Source organism: Macaca fascicularis, chromosome 6, assembly GCF_037993035.2.
Source record: "Macaca fascicularis isolate 582-1 chromosome 6, T2T-MFA8v1.1".
Classification (NCBI taxonomy): domain Eukaryota; kingdom Metazoa; phylum Chordata; class Mammalia; order Primates; family Cercopithecidae; genus Macaca; species Macaca fascicularis.
This window is the reverse complement of record NC_088380.1, coordinates 15,059,779-15,078,617: the sequence shown is the minus strand read 5'-3', so window position 1 is coordinate 15,078,617 and position 18,839 is coordinate 15,059,779. Positions and strand designations below refer to the sequence as shown.

The 18,839-nt window shown below is 46.8% G+C and overlaps 1 protein-coding gene across 5 annotated transcripts in view; it reads right to left on the bottom strand.

Annotated features, from left to right (window-relative positions):
* TRIO (trio Rho guanine nucleotide exchange factor) overlaps window positions 1-18,839 on the bottom strand; it is a 366,877-nt gene that overhangs the window by 87,940 nt on the left and 260,098 nt on the right. For all 5 annotated transcript variants that reach the window (XM_045394729.2, XM_045394733.3, XM_065546102.2 and 2 more), the window contains exons 32-34: window positions 16,183-16,325; window positions 15,494-15,593; window positions 2,457-2,700 (exon numbers count right to left, since the gene is read on the bottom strand). In XM_045394729.2, the coding sequence (XP_045250664.2) occupies window positions 2,457-2,700; window positions 15,494-15,593; window positions 16,183-16,325 (487 nt within the window). The remainder of the gene's footprint in view (window positions 1-2,456; window positions 2,701-15,493; window positions 15,594-16,182; window positions 16,326-18,839) is intronic.

Below are 18,839 nucleotides of genomic sequence, written 5' to 3'. Positions count from 1 at the left end.
TGGCTGATCTGAGTAATCAGACTCATTAGCTTACTATTCTCAAGCAAATAGATAGTCATTTGACCTTAATAGGCATGTTTTTTACAATCGAGGTAAAAATGTAAAAGTTGGATCAGGGTGTTATGAAAAAATTACTGAGGAACTAAGGCTGAGAAAATGTAGAGAAACTAGAATTGAATGAAGGTGCTCTTTCCTCCTGCCTAGAAGGTCAGAGCAGTAAAAGTCAGAGACATGTAGGAAACTAACTTTAATAGCAAGTGACAAGAGGCAAATCTGTAAAGCCAGTTCCACACTGTCCTTGAGTTCTGAAGCGAGGGTGAGGCAAGGCAGCCTGAACATCTGATACCGGCGGGGGGTCTCACCCAGCTGCCAGAATGACGCACGCCATGGTGTGCAGAGAGGAGCCATGTTTAACTCACTTGCTGCATATCCTTCAAGTCTGAACAGCTCTTATACTGAAAAGAGGCTCAAAAGGAGACAGTGGATGGGCAAAAGCATGTGGATGGCTGGCATGGACACGTTGGCACATGCCAATGTCTTTCCGGTCGCGGGGACAGCACCCCTCTGCACACACAGGGCAGAAGAAGGGGGAGGACTGTGGGGCTGAGCAGAGGCAAGCCTGGGTCTCTGCTTCCCAGGGGGCAGAGGCCTTCTGCTCCTGCAGTTCCTATGTCTTTTGTTGGACTCCACGTCTAAATTCTCATCCCTTATTGCCTGACTTTTTGATGATGGCCTCTGTCTCCTAAGATTCTGGTCAAGCTGCCTAGTTTCCTGGACGTGGACATGGTCAGGACCTCACCCATGCCCTACTGCTTCCTACCGTTGTGGTTGAAGACGCCCTCCATTTCCATGTTACTTCTGACCCACATCTGCTGTCTGTTGCTGTGCAGTTCCTAACACTGCAAGGGAACATTCTTTTTTTTTTTTTTGAGATGGAGTCTTGCTCTGTTGCCCAGGCTGGAGTGCAATGGCACGATCTCTGCTCCCTGCAACCTCTGCCTCCTGGGTCCAAGCGATTCTCCTGCCTCAGCCTCCGGAGTAGCTGGGATTACAGGTGTCTGCCACCACGCCTGGCTAATTTTTTGTATTTTTAATAGAGACAGGGTTTCACCGTGTCGGTCAGGCTGGTCTGAACTTTTGACCTCAAGTAATCCACCCGCCTCAGCTTCCCAAAGTGCTGGGATTACAGGCGTGAGTCACCATGCCTGGCTGGGAACAAACCATCTTATGAGTTTCCTTGCATTACAGGAAATAAATAAATAAATACATAAATAAATAAAAAAGGGAAATAAGAAAAAAAATGGATACAGTTCTGAGCCCCTAACCACTGGCTGGCGTAAGTTCACAGCAGGTCTTGCTCCTTAAGAAGCACCTTCTTGGTAAACATAAGGCATTAGAGGGTTTGTGAGGGGCAGAGAGTGACTTTCCAGGTACAAGAATGTCAGAGAGTACCATAGAGGAAAAGCAAAATGGTACAACATAGCAACATTCAAAACCCAACCTCCACCAGAAGTTTTCCGGACAAAGCCAAGTGTGATGAATGCTTAGTTCTTTCGCCTTGGCTAGCCTGCAACTGCGAACACCAGGAAGTAAGGAACACACCACAGGAGAGGCACGTGCAGAAGAAATCCTTCAGAACAAGTGTTATTTGAGGCAGGCTTAAGTTCACCAGGGCTCCTCTGCAGAACAGACTGATTTCAGGAAAAGTTGTGCTTTATTTTCAACTCAAATTCAAGGACTTATACTGAGGCAACTTTAGAAACATTCTGGCAACAGGCTAAAAGCCAGCATGGCCCAGATCGCTAAACGCAAAGCCTCCACGCGGCGAAGCCCACCGCTGTTCCACATGCATGGGCAGCATCAGCAGACGTGGAAGTGGACACCTTTGGCTTTTGGCCAAAGTCTGAAAATCCTCTGCCTTTCTCTTCAGATTTCTGGAGAAACACAGCCTAATTCTTCCTGTTTCTTACCGAGGTAACAGTAAACTCACATTTAGGCCCTGAGAAATCCGGAACATGGCTTGGCCTATAATTAATCAGGGGAGCTGATTAGTAGCTGTTTTCTCTTGCAGCTTCATTAGCTCCCTGGAATGACTCACCCTCTGGAGCCAGGGGATGGCCTCCAAGAGGTGTCATGACACACAGAAGAAGGTACAGATGATAAAGGAAGGAAGCAACTGGAATGTTCCGAAATCAGTGTTCTTCTCTAAACTGATGTCGTATCTCACTACACCACCCTGGAAGTGAGGAGATCACTCATTATTTCTGAATCATGGGTGAAATCCTCATTTCCTCTTCAGGTGCTGATGGACTGGAAATGCCCAGAGAGTCAGTGACCATGTGCTGAAGCACAGCTGACAAGGAAGCTCATGAACACTGACAGGAGCAGAGGCGCAGAGACAGAAGGCTTCAGGGCCACTTCCAGTAGGCGTCTGCCACCCATGCCCTGACTCCTACCTTTGTGGTTGAAGATGCCCTCCATTTCCATGCTACTTCTGGAGTGGGCGATGCACAGTGAGCCACAGGGGACCAGGCCTTCGGCTGCTGGGGAGCGGTCAGTGGTCCGCACCAGACACCAGTCAGGCTTGTCGTGCGGCCGCTCCAGAACTTCCACGGTCTGGCCCCGTCGGATGGTCAGCTCGTTGCTGTTGCAAGCGGTGAAGTCGTGGATCACCACTGTCAGCTCACAGCCACCGGAGAGCTGAGGGGAACAGAGGAAGAGAGCACAGGTCAGCCAGTGTGAGCCATGGTGCCTTCAGGCACAGCTGGGAACTCCGTGAGGTGGGTGGAGAGCCTCCCCTGCCCCGGAGTGAGCTGAGTGCTCCGAGGCTGTGCGATCACTGTGCTCCCCAGATGAAAATACGATTTTTCATAAGAGCTTCCAAATTTCTTGAACCTTAGACATTCTATTTCCTTCCTCACAAAGTGGTATTATATATACACTCATCTTTTAACTTACAGCAAACTGAAAGAAACTCTGTTTGAAGGCTATTTGGGGGATTATCATGAAATATGGTGATAAAATGAGATAAAGTTCTGCTCCAAATTTCTGTTCCGACCCAGTGTTGGGTGTCCCATGCTTTGGAGTATGCAGGCTCTTTAAGCATCCCTTGGGTCAGGAAGGACGCAGCCACAAGAAGGGGACTGAACAGGCAATGTGCTACGACCCTGAAACCGAAGCAAAGCATGCCTGCCTGTCTTCAGAATCCTTCCAGCGCCCCCTCCTGCTTGTCCAGGGCCCCCCTTGGTGTGACTCCCGAGGCCCTGTGGTCTGCCCTCAGATTCCTTCTAGGCTCCCCTACTCCAGGCCTCAACATGCAGCAGCCACCACAGGCTCTGCAGACATTGGCTCGTTTCCCAGAGGTCCTGGATTTTCTGGCCTTCGGTTCCTCCAGCCTGACGTTCCTTTCCCTCCTTCTCTCCTTTTACCACGCTCACTCCCACCTACGCCTGCTGAAACTCTTCTGGGCCTTAGAAGCTCATCCATAAACTCTCTAACGACACACACCCCATGGCCTCCACCGGTAAAACAAGTGCATGGTCTTCTCATGACTGTCTGCTTCAGATGGCCTGAGCCCTGGTGTGTGTTCCCTTAGACTGTAAACTCCGTGGGGACAGGGCTCATGTGCTCATTAACATCCCTCCTACCTAAGAATCTTTTCGTTTTTTTTCTACATAAGAATCCTGAGAGCAGCTCCTGGTCTCTGCACTGTCCCAGGTTCTCTCTGCTGTTTCTCCACTGTCCCCCTGCATGGGCTCTTCAACCACACCCTCAAGCTGACTCCTCCCACGCTCGCGTCCCAACCGCGGACGGCTTCCGGTCCCTGCTGAGCAACTGGATGCTTCCCTGTCCCCCCAGTGCAGAGTCTAGGACATGACTCATGATGCCCTCCCACTCCCAACTCTCTTTTTCTTCTGGTGTTGCCTTTTGGGTAACAGTATCACCATCAAGTCACTCAAGCTAAACAAACCCCACTCTCCTCCCTCCAAATGCTGTGGAGCAGACGTTGGGCAGCTCTCCGATCACTTCCTTTCTCCGCACTCCCATACCAATCACTTCACTGGATCCCACAGGGGCTCCTAAGCGGCCTCCCTGACGGACTCCAGGTTCTCCTTCCAAGCCATCTAAACACTGCTGGCAGGAGACCTTCTAAAAACACATCATCCTCTTAGGCAAAACCCTCACACACAAAGGCCTTAGCATAGGATGCAAAAGTCCCCCCAGCGGCCAGAAGCACCTCCTTCTTCCTCCTGAGGGGTCCTGCCTGTAAGTGCCCCATACCATCCCTTTTGCTGAAAGCCCCCACGTCCCCTCTATTCTAAGCTCCCCACTGGCTCTGAGAGGTCCCTCTCGTGCCTGTCCTCCATGGCACCTCAATTCTGACGTGAGCCGTGCCTGGAGTTACACATGTGTGTGTCTGCCCTCATCACCAGAAGCAGGTTCACCCCACTCTTCTGTGAACTTTCCATTTCTGGACTAGGAGGGCGGAGATGGGGCTGGGCATAGTCACCCTGAGTCCCCCAGTGCCAATGGTGGTGGTAGGCATGTGGCTTAGAGAAGCAGTTAGGAGTGGGACTTCTCAGCCTGCCTCGCACCGTGCTCTGCATCCAGCCAGCATTCAAATATTTGTGAAATGAAACAGAAAAGACACATAGCTCTAAAAATGAAGGCACTGCATCTGAAAACCCGAAATGAAGCCTGGATTTTCCTCACTGGCTTCAGGAGCTCACTCTGCCTGCGCTTAGCCTGCAGCCGCTCAGCTCTCCTCCGTTGCCTCCTGCTAAAGGGCAGTAGCCCAAACAAACCAAAGGCACACAAGAGTGTGCTGCGGGCTATGGGGCCGGCTGTGGGAGTGAGAGAAGGCGAGGAGGGAATGGCCCAGCCTCCTGCTGGGAAACATTCCACTAGGCACAAGCCCACACCCAGAGACCCAGGAGTCTGCATCCTCGGATGGCTCACACTCGCGCTGTGTTCTGGGGCCGCCCCCTTGTGCTGAGGACCTCTGGGAGCCTCTGCCATGCTCTGTGCTGTTGATTACCCTCCTGCTGTAGGAGGCTATCTTTTAAGAGAAAGTTCAGATATTCAGAATAAGAAACACATGTCCACTAGACAACCACAAAGATCAAAACAAAACCGAACTCTCCCATCATGAAGCACAGTATCGACAAAGTGAATCAGCTTTGCGAGGCCACAAGGAAAGTTTTCATAAAACTCCTTCTCAATCTTACAAGCTTCTCCGTGGAAAACCCATGCTAAATGTTACAGGTCTCTGAACAATCAAAGATGCTAATGTTAAAAGCTCAAAGGTAGAGGCCCAGCCTGGAAAAGAACTTTCCTTGCAGAACCACACTCATGGAGTGGTTAGTCCTGTGACTTACAGCTGGGGTGCTTCCTGTTCCAGGAACACAGGACTGGTCTGCAGACCCCGAAGGAGGGTCCAGATTGCCATGGTCCCCTGGACCCGCCCTTCCCAGGCCTCTGGGTCTGGCTAGAGCTCCCCAGTGATGCCACCTGCTGCTTCACTGAGTGCATGTGAGAAGCTCCCAGCAGAAACCCACTGGGCTTCCCTGACATTCTTCCAGCAGCCCCCACTCCCAGACGCTGGGAAGTGCACTGTCTCATCACCTGCCCTCTGGCTGCCTCATTCTCCAGAGTCCTATTAATTTTCCAGACGGCTCAAAGCCATGCGCTGCGGGTGGGGGAAGGGTGGGAAGGGGAGAGAGGGGCTGCCCAGGAAGGAGGATTAAGCTAGACTTTATTTCTGGCACTGATTTCTTAGGCCCTTAAAGAGCAATCAAAAACTATTGGAAACATCTGTGTACTTGACCGGACATAAGAAATAAAAATCAAGCATGTTCTGCCAAAGAATCATATACAGAGTTAAAATTCCTTTTTAAAGGCTTTTGAGAACTTGTTAAGAAAATCCAACAACAGAATAATATTTCAAACGGCACTACAATTATTTTAAAAATCTTCCTATCTCCCAGTAAATCAAGTGGCTTTACCCAAAAAGAGAGGACCCACACCACTACGGGGAGGATTAAATGGGTGTTTTCCAGTCCAGAGAAGAGCTGTCCTGTGGATGTGCCTCAATGCTCACATTTCAGTATTTTTAACTTCTTGCTACAAAACATCTTTGAAACCAGGTTTGCTAATTTAAAAAAAAAAAACAAAACTTTTTTGTGTACAAAAGACTTGTAATAACTACTTTGAGGAAGCAATGCAAATCGTCACTGCTTTTTAAGAAAAATTAAACTCCAAACTAGAAAACATTCAGCCACTATCTTGTAGGTTACGTCTGACGGAGGTCTTGGCTTTCAGAGAATTTCTACCCCCCGTTGAAAGAGTTACCATTTTTTTATCTAGTTTAAAAATTTCCTTCTCTTTCTAACTTTATTCTGTGCGAGTTCTCACAGTATCTTTGTTGCTTCTATATAGTTAGTGCGTTTCTATCATGGGCTCCCACCACATGCATTGAATTTAGGATTGCAATTTGTGAAAATCTCACTTTCCATGACTCACATTAACACTTGTGAGATTCATATCAGAAGATAGATTTTTTTAAAAACCTTCCAGCTTTTCACTATTAAAAAAATGAATGTGGTGACTAACAAGCATGACAACAAAACAGCCTTAACTGGACCAGGGGCCAGGGACCCACCACTGATGTGCTTCCTCCAAAGACTACACCATGTCCCTCTTTAGGCCCAGACATACGGACAACTAGCAAAATCAAATTGGTTCCTTTCCTGAATTCTTTCCAGAATGACTGAAAATAAACAACTTACTGTGTTTCACCCGAGAGAATGAAATACTCATCTCTGGTTGCAAGCATGTGAACCTTCAACAATTACCACACAGAACAGAACTCTACTTTTCATGTTTTCCAAAGAAACCATGTCATATCATCGTCCTGCACGAACGCAGTTAATGGCTGTAACTAACAAGAGCCGTGGCCGGGGACTTTTCACACTGCGAGCTGCCACGTCTTCCTTTGCCCCTCAGAACACCCCCGCCCTGGACACTACAACAAGGCCTGTATGGCTCAGGAACATACGGCTCTCGATAGACAGTGGCGACACCTGGTTTGAATCACCACGCTCCACGATGAGTTCTGGGGCAAGCTCTGCCTGAGGAAGAGGGGCTCTCTAGGACTGTGTGGTGGGTGACGCAGTCTTCGCTGCAAACAATTCCACTTCAAGAGCAAGAGTCTAATGTGGTAAAGATCAATTGCAGGTGGGTTCTGACCAATTTTCTGAGAGCAATTCAAAAGCAAAAGGGGAATGTAGCCTAATAAAAGCCATTTTCCCCTAAAGAACAAAGTGTATTAACTCCCGTGAACCATCACATCCTACAGCCCACTAGAGTTCAGTCATTCAGACACCTCACAAAAGGGTCTTGCGGTTCTGTGAAGGTTTCACACGGAGTAGGCCAAAAAACGATTACTTGGTTAGAGGGAATTGGAGAGTACAGTGCTATTACTAGCAATGGTTACCAAAAAAGGGCAACTATAGGCAGCCAGAACAATTTCCCTAATAAATGCTATTATGCCCCAGGCTCTCACCCACCCAAGCTTCTCCACAGGGCAACCTCACAGAGACCGGGGCTGATCAGCAGCCGTTCTAACGTGAACAACAGGCCCTCCGTGCTCACGCCAACGCCAAAGCCGCTTTACATAAGGCCAAATTCCAAGAAGCGTTCACTAAAACCTGCCACTTAAGAGTTTAAAAGAGGAGGACGATTGTGATAGGCTCTGATACACTAGGGGCACAGAAAGAAACCTGTGAGGACCTAAAAATGGTTAAGACGGTAAACTTTATATTGCATTTTTTTAACCACAATTAAAATAAATAAGAACAACAAAAATCCGTGAGAAAAAACATTTTCAAAACCAGCAGCTTACCATACTCAACACTGTACCTGCAAAAGAATGAGTGAGGACAGTGTTTGAGGGTGCCAGTCCCTCCACTGTCTACTCACCTGCTCACACACTGCTTTTCTGATGTGAAAATTGATCTTGGAAGACTTGAGTGTGTTATGTTACATACATGCATTGGAATGAAATAGATGAAAAAAGGCTGCATTTAGAAGATACAACTAAAAAGGTTAGGCAAATCAGAGACAGGACAGCTCCCATGCATTAGGCTTCAAGGGTTCACAGAAGCTCACCTGGACCAACGTTGTATTCCTGCTTTTAGCATATCCCAGTAAGAAATGCCAGAGGTGCTGTGCAGGCCCTACAGGCAGCCCCGAGGCGTGCCAGGTAAACGCTTTTTGGCTATGAAGTGGGGAAGGGAACGAGCGTGGGGAAGAAGCGAACAGTTGAAAAACACCTGCCTCAGTGTACTCCCCTAGGCTCTGGGAAGCAAGAAGCTTCTTAGGACAATTTAACCCAAGAAACCTGTTGGCTGTATTTCCTGAGTGACCAAAGCAATTTTTATTCAGGAAACTTAATTTGAAACACCTCTTTTTGTCTTTCATGGAGGGACAGTGATCTGAGATCTAACATTAACTAGCTGACCTCAACCAGCTAATGCTAACCAGCTGACTGGGCCCTCGCCAGGAGAGCAACCAGAATAAACACCTGCTTTGAGTCTGAATCATAACTTTATCACTGTCTCCAACTGTAACTTTGATCATGTTGTGTAAAATTCACATTAAAAAGCATTTTTCAGTGCTCTACTATTTTACAAACACTTAACTTGTAACATTTCGAACCAAACTTTAAACAAAATCTGTCTTTTCTTAGAACTGAGGCTTTCTACTTCTGCCGGGGGAATTTTGCTTTTCTGATTAGGTAACTGAAATGATCAAAGACGACATTCAGTTTGTGGTTTTATGTGAGAACTTAAAAAACTCATCTAAAAACTACTACAAAAAGCCACATCACTTAGAAAACCAGAAAACAAAGATGAGTAAAAGAAGGAAGCAGATGTCACACCGAATCTATCACTCAGAGCTCACCAGGGGAGTGGGGCTCTGTCTCCTTCATTCATTCTTGTGCGCTGAACACCTATCATGGGGATGGCACACAGTGGGTGACCAATACATATCTGAGAATACACGAACCCACCCTTTGCGTATGAGGTCACCGTATACGCGTGCAGCTAGGATGAATGATGAACAGCTGGAAAGGTGCTTTACGCAAGACTCTCCTGCTTCTGCAGTAACTGCCCATTCCACACACAGGATTTTGCAGTTGAGCCACCACAATTCATCAGGCCAGGCACTGAAGTACAGCATTTCATTCTTAGGACAGCTTCCAGTTCCTAACGAGTACAATACAATCAACAGCTAGAGCCACTGTAGCCCCACGAGTGTGCAGATGAAAGAAGCGGAGGCTGAAATTGACAGTAACCTTCAACAGCAGCAATGCCGGCCAACAGCCCGAGTGAGGCAGGAGGAAGCCATCTGTATAATGGAGATGCAGAAACTGAATATTTATTCAATGCTTAGAACATGGGAGACACTGATCTAAATATGTTATACGTGAGCAGTACTATTATCTTCATTTACAGATGAGGAAACTGAGGCTCAGAGAGGTGAGGTGACTTGCCTAAGACCACCAGCTGCTAAGGCAGCGGCCAGAGGTTTGCTGGTAGGTACATCCTCGCTTTTGATCGCCTGCTCTTAGGTGTGCTGTACATGCTATGCCACTGCCATGTACACTCTGAGCAGAGGAAGGTCAATTGCGGCTGGGAGTGCTCTTTATAAAGGATGTTAAAACCAGCACTATCCTGTGGAAAAGGCTTCTGAATTAAATGACTCAATTTCATGCTTACATGGGGCAAACTTACCTGAGGTCCTGGGAAACTCGGAGCCCTGGGCTGGCCAGGAGGCAGAGAGCCTCCTCTCTGAGCAGCTCCAGTCAGAAGGGAAGGTGTGGGGCACCTTTGTGCCTGGCCGCGCCGCCCTACGCCTTCCATGCGGGGAATAGAGGCAGAATGCGGGATTGCAAGACAACCTCAGGAGGCTGAATGCAAGCATCATTAGGTAGATAGATACATACCCTTACTCAAGACGCTGAATTAGGCCATATTTCAAAATGTATTGGCATTAGCTACTTTACATACTACCTTGTCGCTGCAATTTATGTAAGTCCAACCAAGTTCCTGGAGTGCAGAACGTCACTTGACAGAAAGAGCTGACTGCTTTTCTAAATTTTAAAAGACACAGAACCTCGGCTGGGCACGGTGGCTCATGCCTGTAATCCCAGCACTTTGGGAGGCCGAGGCGGGTGGATCACCTGGGGTTAGGAGTTCGAGATCAGCCTGGCCAACATGGCAAAACCCCGTCTCTACTGAAAATACAAAAATTAGCTGGTGTGGTGGTACGTGCCTGTGATCTCAGCTACTCGGGAGGCTGAGGCAGGAGAATCACTTGAACCTGGGAGGTGGAGGTTGCAGTGGGCAAAGGTCGTGCCACTGTACTCCAGCCTGGGAGACAGAGTGAGACTCCATCTCAAAAAAAGAAAGAAAAGAAAAAATAATACATAGAACCTCACGTCTCCAACACAGTGCTAAGGCTTCATCAAGAATAACTGAAACTGGCTGGATACAGTGGGGCTCACAACTATAATCCCAGTGTTTTGAGAGGCTGAGGCAGGAGAATTGCTTGAGGTCAGGAGTTTGAGAACAGCCTGGGAAACACAGTGCAACCCTGTCTCTACAAAAATAAAACAAAACTAGCCAGACATAGTAGTGTACACTTATAGTCCTAGCTACCTGGGGGGCCAGGCAAGGATCACTTGAGCCCAGGAGTTCAAGACTACAGTGACGCTGATCACACCACTGCACTCCAGCCTGGGTGACAGAGTGAGACCCTGCCTCAGGAATTAAAAAAAAAAAAAAAAAAAAAGTGTGACTGAAACCAGTTATGTTTTTAAATACGTGAATCCATATACTCATGGTTATAAGCTTGGGAAGCGGGTTCCACACGAAGTTATCAGTCTCAATGGAATTTCTCACTCATTAGAAATAAGAACCATATGGCTTTAGATTCGAAAGACAGCTCACACCTGGGCCCTGCTGGCTCGGGCCGGCTTTTCCACAGGATACCTCAGCTCAGCTCAGCCATTTCTCCATGTTGGCCTCAAGATGCTTTGCTCTACAACACAGCTCGAGTCCCATGTTTTCTATTTCCTTTGTAATATGGATTTTAGTTAAATGATTATAGATCACAGACTAATAAGGGAAAGACAGGGAAAACATTTTTTAAAGATGCATCTTTAGTAGAAATACTGAGCTCCAAGTTCAGCTCTTGCATGAAATAACAAGGCCTGGAAAATGACAGATGATTAAATGCATGTTCCGTGTCTGGCTGTGGCCCTCTGCTGCTGGGAGGCCTTGCAGAGGGCCTGGATCTCTACAGTGCCCCGGGCCTGGCTCAGCGCTCTCCTCCCTACCGCAGGGAGATGCACTCAGAACAGATGAGATAAGAATCTGGAAAGCGCTTGATTTCTTTGGAATCCAAATTATATTTTCATAAGATCATTGTATCAGGCTAAAAGTACCATGGAGATCAGCAAGAATCAGTACTAAACTCACTTCTGGAACAAAGAGAAGGCATATTTTAAAACTGATGTTTTCTAAGTAGGAAACGTGCTGCTGGGGTCTGTGGCTCATGGCCGTGGCCCGGCTAACCCCGCTCTGCTGACAGTGCTCCCTGGAAAGAGGGCGTCTCTAGGGCCCCCCTTCAGACTCTCCCTAAACCTTGTGTGCCTCATCTGAGAATTACTAACAGCCCTGGCAGATAACTTTTGCCTTCAGAATTCTCCAAGAGGCCGAGTCAAAAACATCCCCCCACCCAGTTTCTGAAATGAAACCAAATTTTATGATAACAACTAACCAATAACAGACATCATAAATTAAGTCAAACAGGCAGAATGTCGTTAAGTGACTTCCCTTGCCAGATCCATCTGCCTGCGCTATCAGAGGCTGCTTAAACTTAAACTACATAGGGCAGAAAGACCTTTGAGACTCAAGAAAATTACTGTCACCGGAGATGGGGTTGCTGGTTAAGTCCAGTTCAGAGGGACAGGGCATTTTGCAAACTGGCTAGGGAAAGGATGGAGTCCCTGATTTTCAAAAGGTATTTTTGAGTCATCTACTGACCCTCAACTGTTCTACTGGAGAGGCATAAGGAGGGAGATGGCCAAGAGAAAACCTCACAAAAGCAGAGCACCCACAAACGCAGGCACACATGGGGAGCAAAAGGGCACCTTCTTTTTGGTAAGGCTGTATGGGTATGTCCTCTCCAAATTCCAAATTCTGACTTATTGGCAAGTCTCCTACACCGTTTAATCCCGAATGCAGGTCTCCAGAACGGAGAGGCATCCCCTGTGGTTCTGTTCTCATGAGACGACATTTCATCCTTTCTGTTCTTTAGAGCCTACTAAGGACCGATGCTCTCAGCAAGTAGCATTAAGAAAATTCTCCAGGCCTGTCTAAGAAACTGAGTCTGGAGTGTCATTCCTTCAAGACGGTTAACCACCATGAGAATACCAGGGAGAGCGTCGCTGCATGGCAGGCTGTGGTCCTCGGTAAGAAAGAGCCTCCCAGGAGCAGGGCCAGGGAGGTGACGGTGGAACTGGCAGGAGAGACCCTTCAGGGATTTCTGAGCTCAGGAGTGAAGTTTAGGGACAACACATCAGATGAGGTCAAGAGAAACTGATAAAATATCTTCACAGATAAGAGTAACTCATAGGGAGTTTTCTTAACATTTTCATACCCTAGTGGACTGCTAGGGTAAAATTATGCTTTTGTGGGTTTTTTTGTTGTTGTTGTTGTTGTTTTTGGCAAACCTATACTTTTCTGGTAGTGATTTATTCTTCCTCTCTCGTTGGATACAAATATAATTTGCTGTATTCCCAGTTCACATAAGCCCTCCCTATTATGCTATAACAGATGTGAAGTCATGCTAATTTCACTACTCCTAACTCCACGATAGAGACTTAGTTCTGTTCAAGCTGCTGGGGAATCCTAATCAGCCATGCGCTTTAGGGGCCAGGGCTGTGCTGGGGCTCAGAGGATGTGGGTACCAGCCAAGGAATTCTCCACACACAGGAGATGAGTCGTGGCACCAGTAACTCTATCTGGAATAATGAACTGGAGACTCCAGAGCCCCTTCCTGGATAGGGGGGTCATTTCCAGACTCCCAGGCACCCATTTATCTGTAAACTACCCGAGCAAACAAGTTAGCCTTGCTTCTTAGACCAACTTCCAAAAAAGGAATCTTCCAAAGCTAACTTTTCCACTTAGTTCTTTAGCAATTTCATTCAAAAAATTTACTTTTTTTAAAAAGAATAAACTTTTGAACTCATGTCTAGGGTAAATCCAGAGCAGACCTCTAGGAGTTTGTCTTATAAGAACGGGATGTGGGGCTTGATGGTGATCTCAAACGGTCTGGAAACACCCTGAATGCAGGCCCCTTTCCCGCACACTTGAGCAACTATGATTCGACTTTCCCTTCAGGTGGCAGCCTCATGTAAATTCACCAGACAATCCCCTTGATTACTTTATTAAAAAGTAAAATAAAATTTAAAAAATGATCAATATTACTCTAACAAAGTGTTTCCAAGCTCAAACTTTATTTCTTTAACCTCAATGGCCATAGGTGGGGTCTCGGGGAGAAATGCTATTAGGTACCAGATGCCTGAACATGTCATTTATCTTATTTCTTTTTACTACATGCCAAGAAATATTTGCTGAATGCCAATACATAGGGCCTTGAACAAAATAAAATGATAAATTCTTTTTATTCTCTGGTCTTGTCATTCTAACCACTCTAAGTCCTAGGATCTATTATTTAGTGACCCCAAAAAGTATAATGAGAAAAAAACTAATCACTTAAACTAGGATATTGAAAATGAAATCACTGCAGCAGAGTAATATTTTAAATCTACTTACTCCTGTCCTAGAAACTAGAACATTAAGTATCGTGAATCCTTCTGCAAAACCAAGTGAGAAAAGGCCAGTCTGGGACTAAAAGATGTGCCACGAAATAACCTTCCAAATACTGGACTCTGTCCTCCATCTGAAGCAATTCCCAAGGACAGTGAGGTCAGGGCATTGGTCTTTCCTACCAACGAGTGGGCTGCGGAAATGATGTGTAGAGAACAGACTCGCGGGTCTCATGATGGGGACAAAGGTCTCATGAAATGAGGTCCGACTTGCATCGGAGAATGAGAAGCTCAGTAATTCTGGGCTGATAAACAAACACCCTATTTACTGTCAATTTTTAAAAAAAGAATTCAGTCCAGCATTCTAGGAATATAACAGAACACACTCATCTTGGCAGGAACAGACGACTTCACTAAGATCAGTGTTCCCCATTGGCTCTGACAGAGAACATTTTGTCTTTTGTCCATCACGTAAACCTAGGAATCCAAATTCTACTAGCAATTTACTTTGTGGGTTTTTTGGATTATATCAGACAAAATCATGAGATGCTCCAGACTGCTTTTGAAGAAGATAAACCTATACAAACCTTTTTGATAAAAATCAGATCTAGCTCACAGTGGTCATCACTGTTGCCAATTCCAGGGCAGGTTTTCTATGTTCTGCTGCACCCTATGGTTCTGAGAGGGCATCCCAGGGCCACAGCCCCCACTTCCATCAGAGCAGCTCTGCTTCTACACTGCTGTGAGTTCTTATTATTTTACGTTGCCTTGACATCACTCTGAACCCAGAGAAGTTGGACTTTCTCATACCAGGAGCATGTCCTCCCAGGCCCTTATTGTGGTCGGTCCCGATCTCTGCTTCACAGAACTTCCTTCTGGTGATCACTCCTCTAAGGGTCAGCCACATAAAACCTGCTTAACTGGCCCTGCCGACACTCGCACCTCATATGGACTGTGCAGATATGCCAGAGTGACAACTTCCTAGTCACACAATGACCTCCTAAAACTCATGCCTGCTTGCTCTAAGCCCACTGATTGACATGCCCTGTGCCAAACCTGTGTGGATAACGTTCTGGACCCAATAAGGAGCCTGGCCCAAGGACTCCTCTGTCCCCGCATGCTCCCTGTCCTTGGGGGTGCCGTGTGACCCCCAGAACCTGTAGGCAACACTCCTTATTTTCATCTTGTGTCTCTCCTAGTCGCTGGAGGGGTGCTGTCCAGCTTAAAGATCCCAAATTAAAACATACGCTGGCGCTCTGTGTAGGATTTTATTTTAAACGATAGGTTCTTCTGCTTAGGAGTAAGATTAAAAAGCCTAAGTGTGCTGCCCTCGAATGTCCCGTAACACCCTTGGCACTGGCAAAGGGTAGGATGGAAAGAGTTGAATGATTTCTCCTGAATCCTCAGGGTTCAAGTCTTCTCACCCCAATCCCCCAAGTCTCTGCCCCACCAGAGGATCCTGGCACCACTCCTGGCACGTATCAGCTGCTTGAAAATGTTGATGACAAACGGTGAGTAACAGAAAGGAGGGGCTGCTTCAGCCAGAGACCGGCCACATTCCCCTCCATACGCAAAGTGCCGGCGACAACTCACCTTATCGCTGTCCAGTGTGTTCTGAGACGTCCGCGAGGCGATGGAAATCGTATCGGGCTGGCTGCTGCCGTCTCCTTGGCTGTCCAGATCCTCTCCATCCCTGGCGGTGCAAAGAAACTTTTAGTTCCTGACGCTGCTGAGCTAGCTGCCAGTCACTGGAGAAGCAGCTGGTTTGTTTAATGAGGTGCATATCAGCCTTCACGAGTGTCTGCTGCTGCCAGGATGTGGACAATGGTTAAGGCACCTTGCCCCAAGCACAGGCTTTCTGCTGGGCCCTGTGCTGAGTGTTTAAAATATATCACCCTGTTGGATTCCCATCATCATAAAATATAGTTGATATGATTGTTGCCATTTTAAAAATGAGAAAACAACAACATCTCGATGCTTTATAACTTATCCAAGGCCATGTGCATGGCTTAGACATGCGCCCTGTATGGTGCTTGGGGTGAGAAAGGCAAAACAATGAGGGGTTTGCGTATTACAGCCCTTCGTTTACTCTAAGCCAACAGGAGCTCTTATCTTTGACAAAGCGGTTTCATTACTAAGAACGATGTTATCCACAAATGGCAGTTTTCAAAACACATTCCTCAAAATGTTTGAGAGAAATGATTTTTGAAGCAGGGTGAGCTAACACCGCCTCGCCCCTCCCTCCCACATTCACAAACCTCCAGGGGCGCCCAGGCACGCACCTCCTTCCCTTCTGTCTTGTGGCGGGAGCGGTCTTGGGGATGTGAATGGGCTCCTTCAGGGCTCCCTTCAGGTGGATCGTCCGCTCCTGGATGACTTCGCGGATATGCTTTATCCAGTCCTGCTTGTTCTCTATACTGGAAGCCTTAACAAGGTGTTAGTGTTGCTTAGGATATGGAAGAGCCCTTTCCAGAACTTGCGCTAACCACACCCAGATTTTTTTTCAAAATGACTTTTCAGCAGAAAAGCAACCACATCCTATGTTTAATCTGCTACCAAATCAAATGACTATTAAAAAATATGTTTGCATCAGAACCATTGTTGTTTTATAGCATGTGTATTACTCCAGATCTCTGACTATTGCAATAATCCATCATTCTCCAGTCCCAAGACCTTTTAAGCAGCCCTGGGCAAATAAACCAACACAGCCACCCTCACCGCCACCAAAACGCCTCTGAGGCTATTGATGCAAACACTGTGCACTGGTCAGCAGCGGGCAAACTGCCAGCAGGAAACTGAACAAATCTCCATAGCCTTGTGGCCTCCTCTGCAGGACTCAGGAACAGCGGCACAGCTGCCGCCACCTCCAGCCCCCTGTTCCTGGCCGAGGGCTTCCCGCATGCTGTCATCCACTCCCGTCAGGGCCCTGTGGGTGGGAGACTCCCTCGGCCTTGTCTTATAAATGAGCAACAGAGGTGTGGACAGAAGAAATGTGCCCAACGTCACAAGCTCACCAACTGCCAATCCTCGATGGCAGATTCACCTCGACTCCATTAGAACTCTGAAGAAATGTCCTCTGAGAACGACACAGACTAGATTCTCAGCAAGCACCTGCAGAGTGAGCACGTACGGCATCACTTGATCCAGACTTTTTCTTAAACTCTGCCTCAAAGGAAGTATTTTTGTTTTTCATTCTTTCTACATGTTCTGGGCCTTACTAACAGCTTTCTAATTTCCTCACAGAAAATATCAACCTCCTATGATATCAGCGTAATTCCCTGCAGTTATAATTACCCTAACTGTCATAACTCATCGCAGGTGAGGTCACAAAGCGGGGAGTACCCAGCATTTCTCACTGTGTATCCTGTTTTTGAAAACAGAAAATCAAAGCCCATGTTGGGAAAGGAAATTAAAATTAAACACCCTCTTTCTATAGGAACCGTTTTAACCAGAGGACATGTCTTTAATCTTAGTAACAGGTAGTGACAGGGAAAAAAATGATGGGCAAAGGCAGCCTCTTGCTCCCTCTTCCCCGAGTGACATAGGACAGCAGGAAAACCAATGTTGTCTGGGGAGGGGGGCGGAAGGAGGCAAGGGGACCAGGGAATGGGTGTGCAACGTAAGTGACTCAGGAGAAGAAACTTTTCTAAAAACTACAAATCAGTTGGAATTTAAATGCCTGATAAAAGTATTTGGAAGGTTAACTAAAGAGAAGTCCCCACAAAAGAACATCTGGCAGAGTTTGGAAACAACTAAGGAAAACTGTTAATATGGTTGAGAAATAAAGAAAATTCTCATATGAATTGATCGTTACACTTACAGAGAGTAATTCTCCTAACCTTAAAGAAATTAAACAAGGAAAAAAGATGTCCATTTTTCAGAAGTAGTAAGAGAAAGGTAATTGAGGTAAAGTACTAAATACAGGTCCTACCTGGCTAAGAGAGGGGATAGTTCATTTCATACTCTGGGTAGTCACAATCTGTTTAAGACTTAAAAATAAAATTCTCCTTTCCAGACTAGAGAAGTGAAAATAACCAAAATTCTGTTTTACAACTACTAGGACATCACCATCGCCATTACCACCATTCCCATCATGTTCTCTACCACCATCAGCACACCAGCAGCACGATACCTCTCCTTCCACCACTGCCTACACCCTCACCACCACCACCTGTAACCTCACCACCATCTCCAATCTTACTACCACCAAAATCTAAATCATCTCCATCTACACTCTCACCACACCATCTAGACCAACGAAATCTGTGCCACCACCATCTATGCCGTCACCATCAACACCTAAACCCTCACCACCATCTACACTACCACTGCCTGTACTACCACTACCACCAAAATCTACACGATGATCTCCATTTACAACCTTACCACCAAAGTCTATGCCACCACCATCTATACCCTCATCACCACCATCTACACCACTGCCACCATCTGTACCAGTACCCCCATCACCAAATCTATACCACTACCTTCATCTACACCCTTACCCTCTCACTGCCATCTACACCACCGTGACCACCAAAATCCGTATCACCACCATATCCACCCTCACTGCCATCTAAACCTTCACCGCCACCACCACCACACTGTCTCCACCACCTCCACCTACACCATCATTACACTACCATTCCCACCATCACCATCGCCTGCCTCACTACACCAACGCCCCGCAGTAAGCCCTGAAATTAACGAGAGTATCATTTCCTCTACTTTCTCCTTGGAAGTCAGAAAGGTATTACCCAAAATTCCCAAGAAAACTTTTATCTGGCAAAGTCTGAGAAAGGTCTTATTTGTCAACGGTACCATGAGCATTTTGTGACATCCTAAATGAAAGTCCAGATCTGGCTAAAGTATCTGTCACTATTTTTTGGAAGCACCTTTTGGTATCTGCCACTGTAGCTAGTCTGGATAAGCGGTTTAT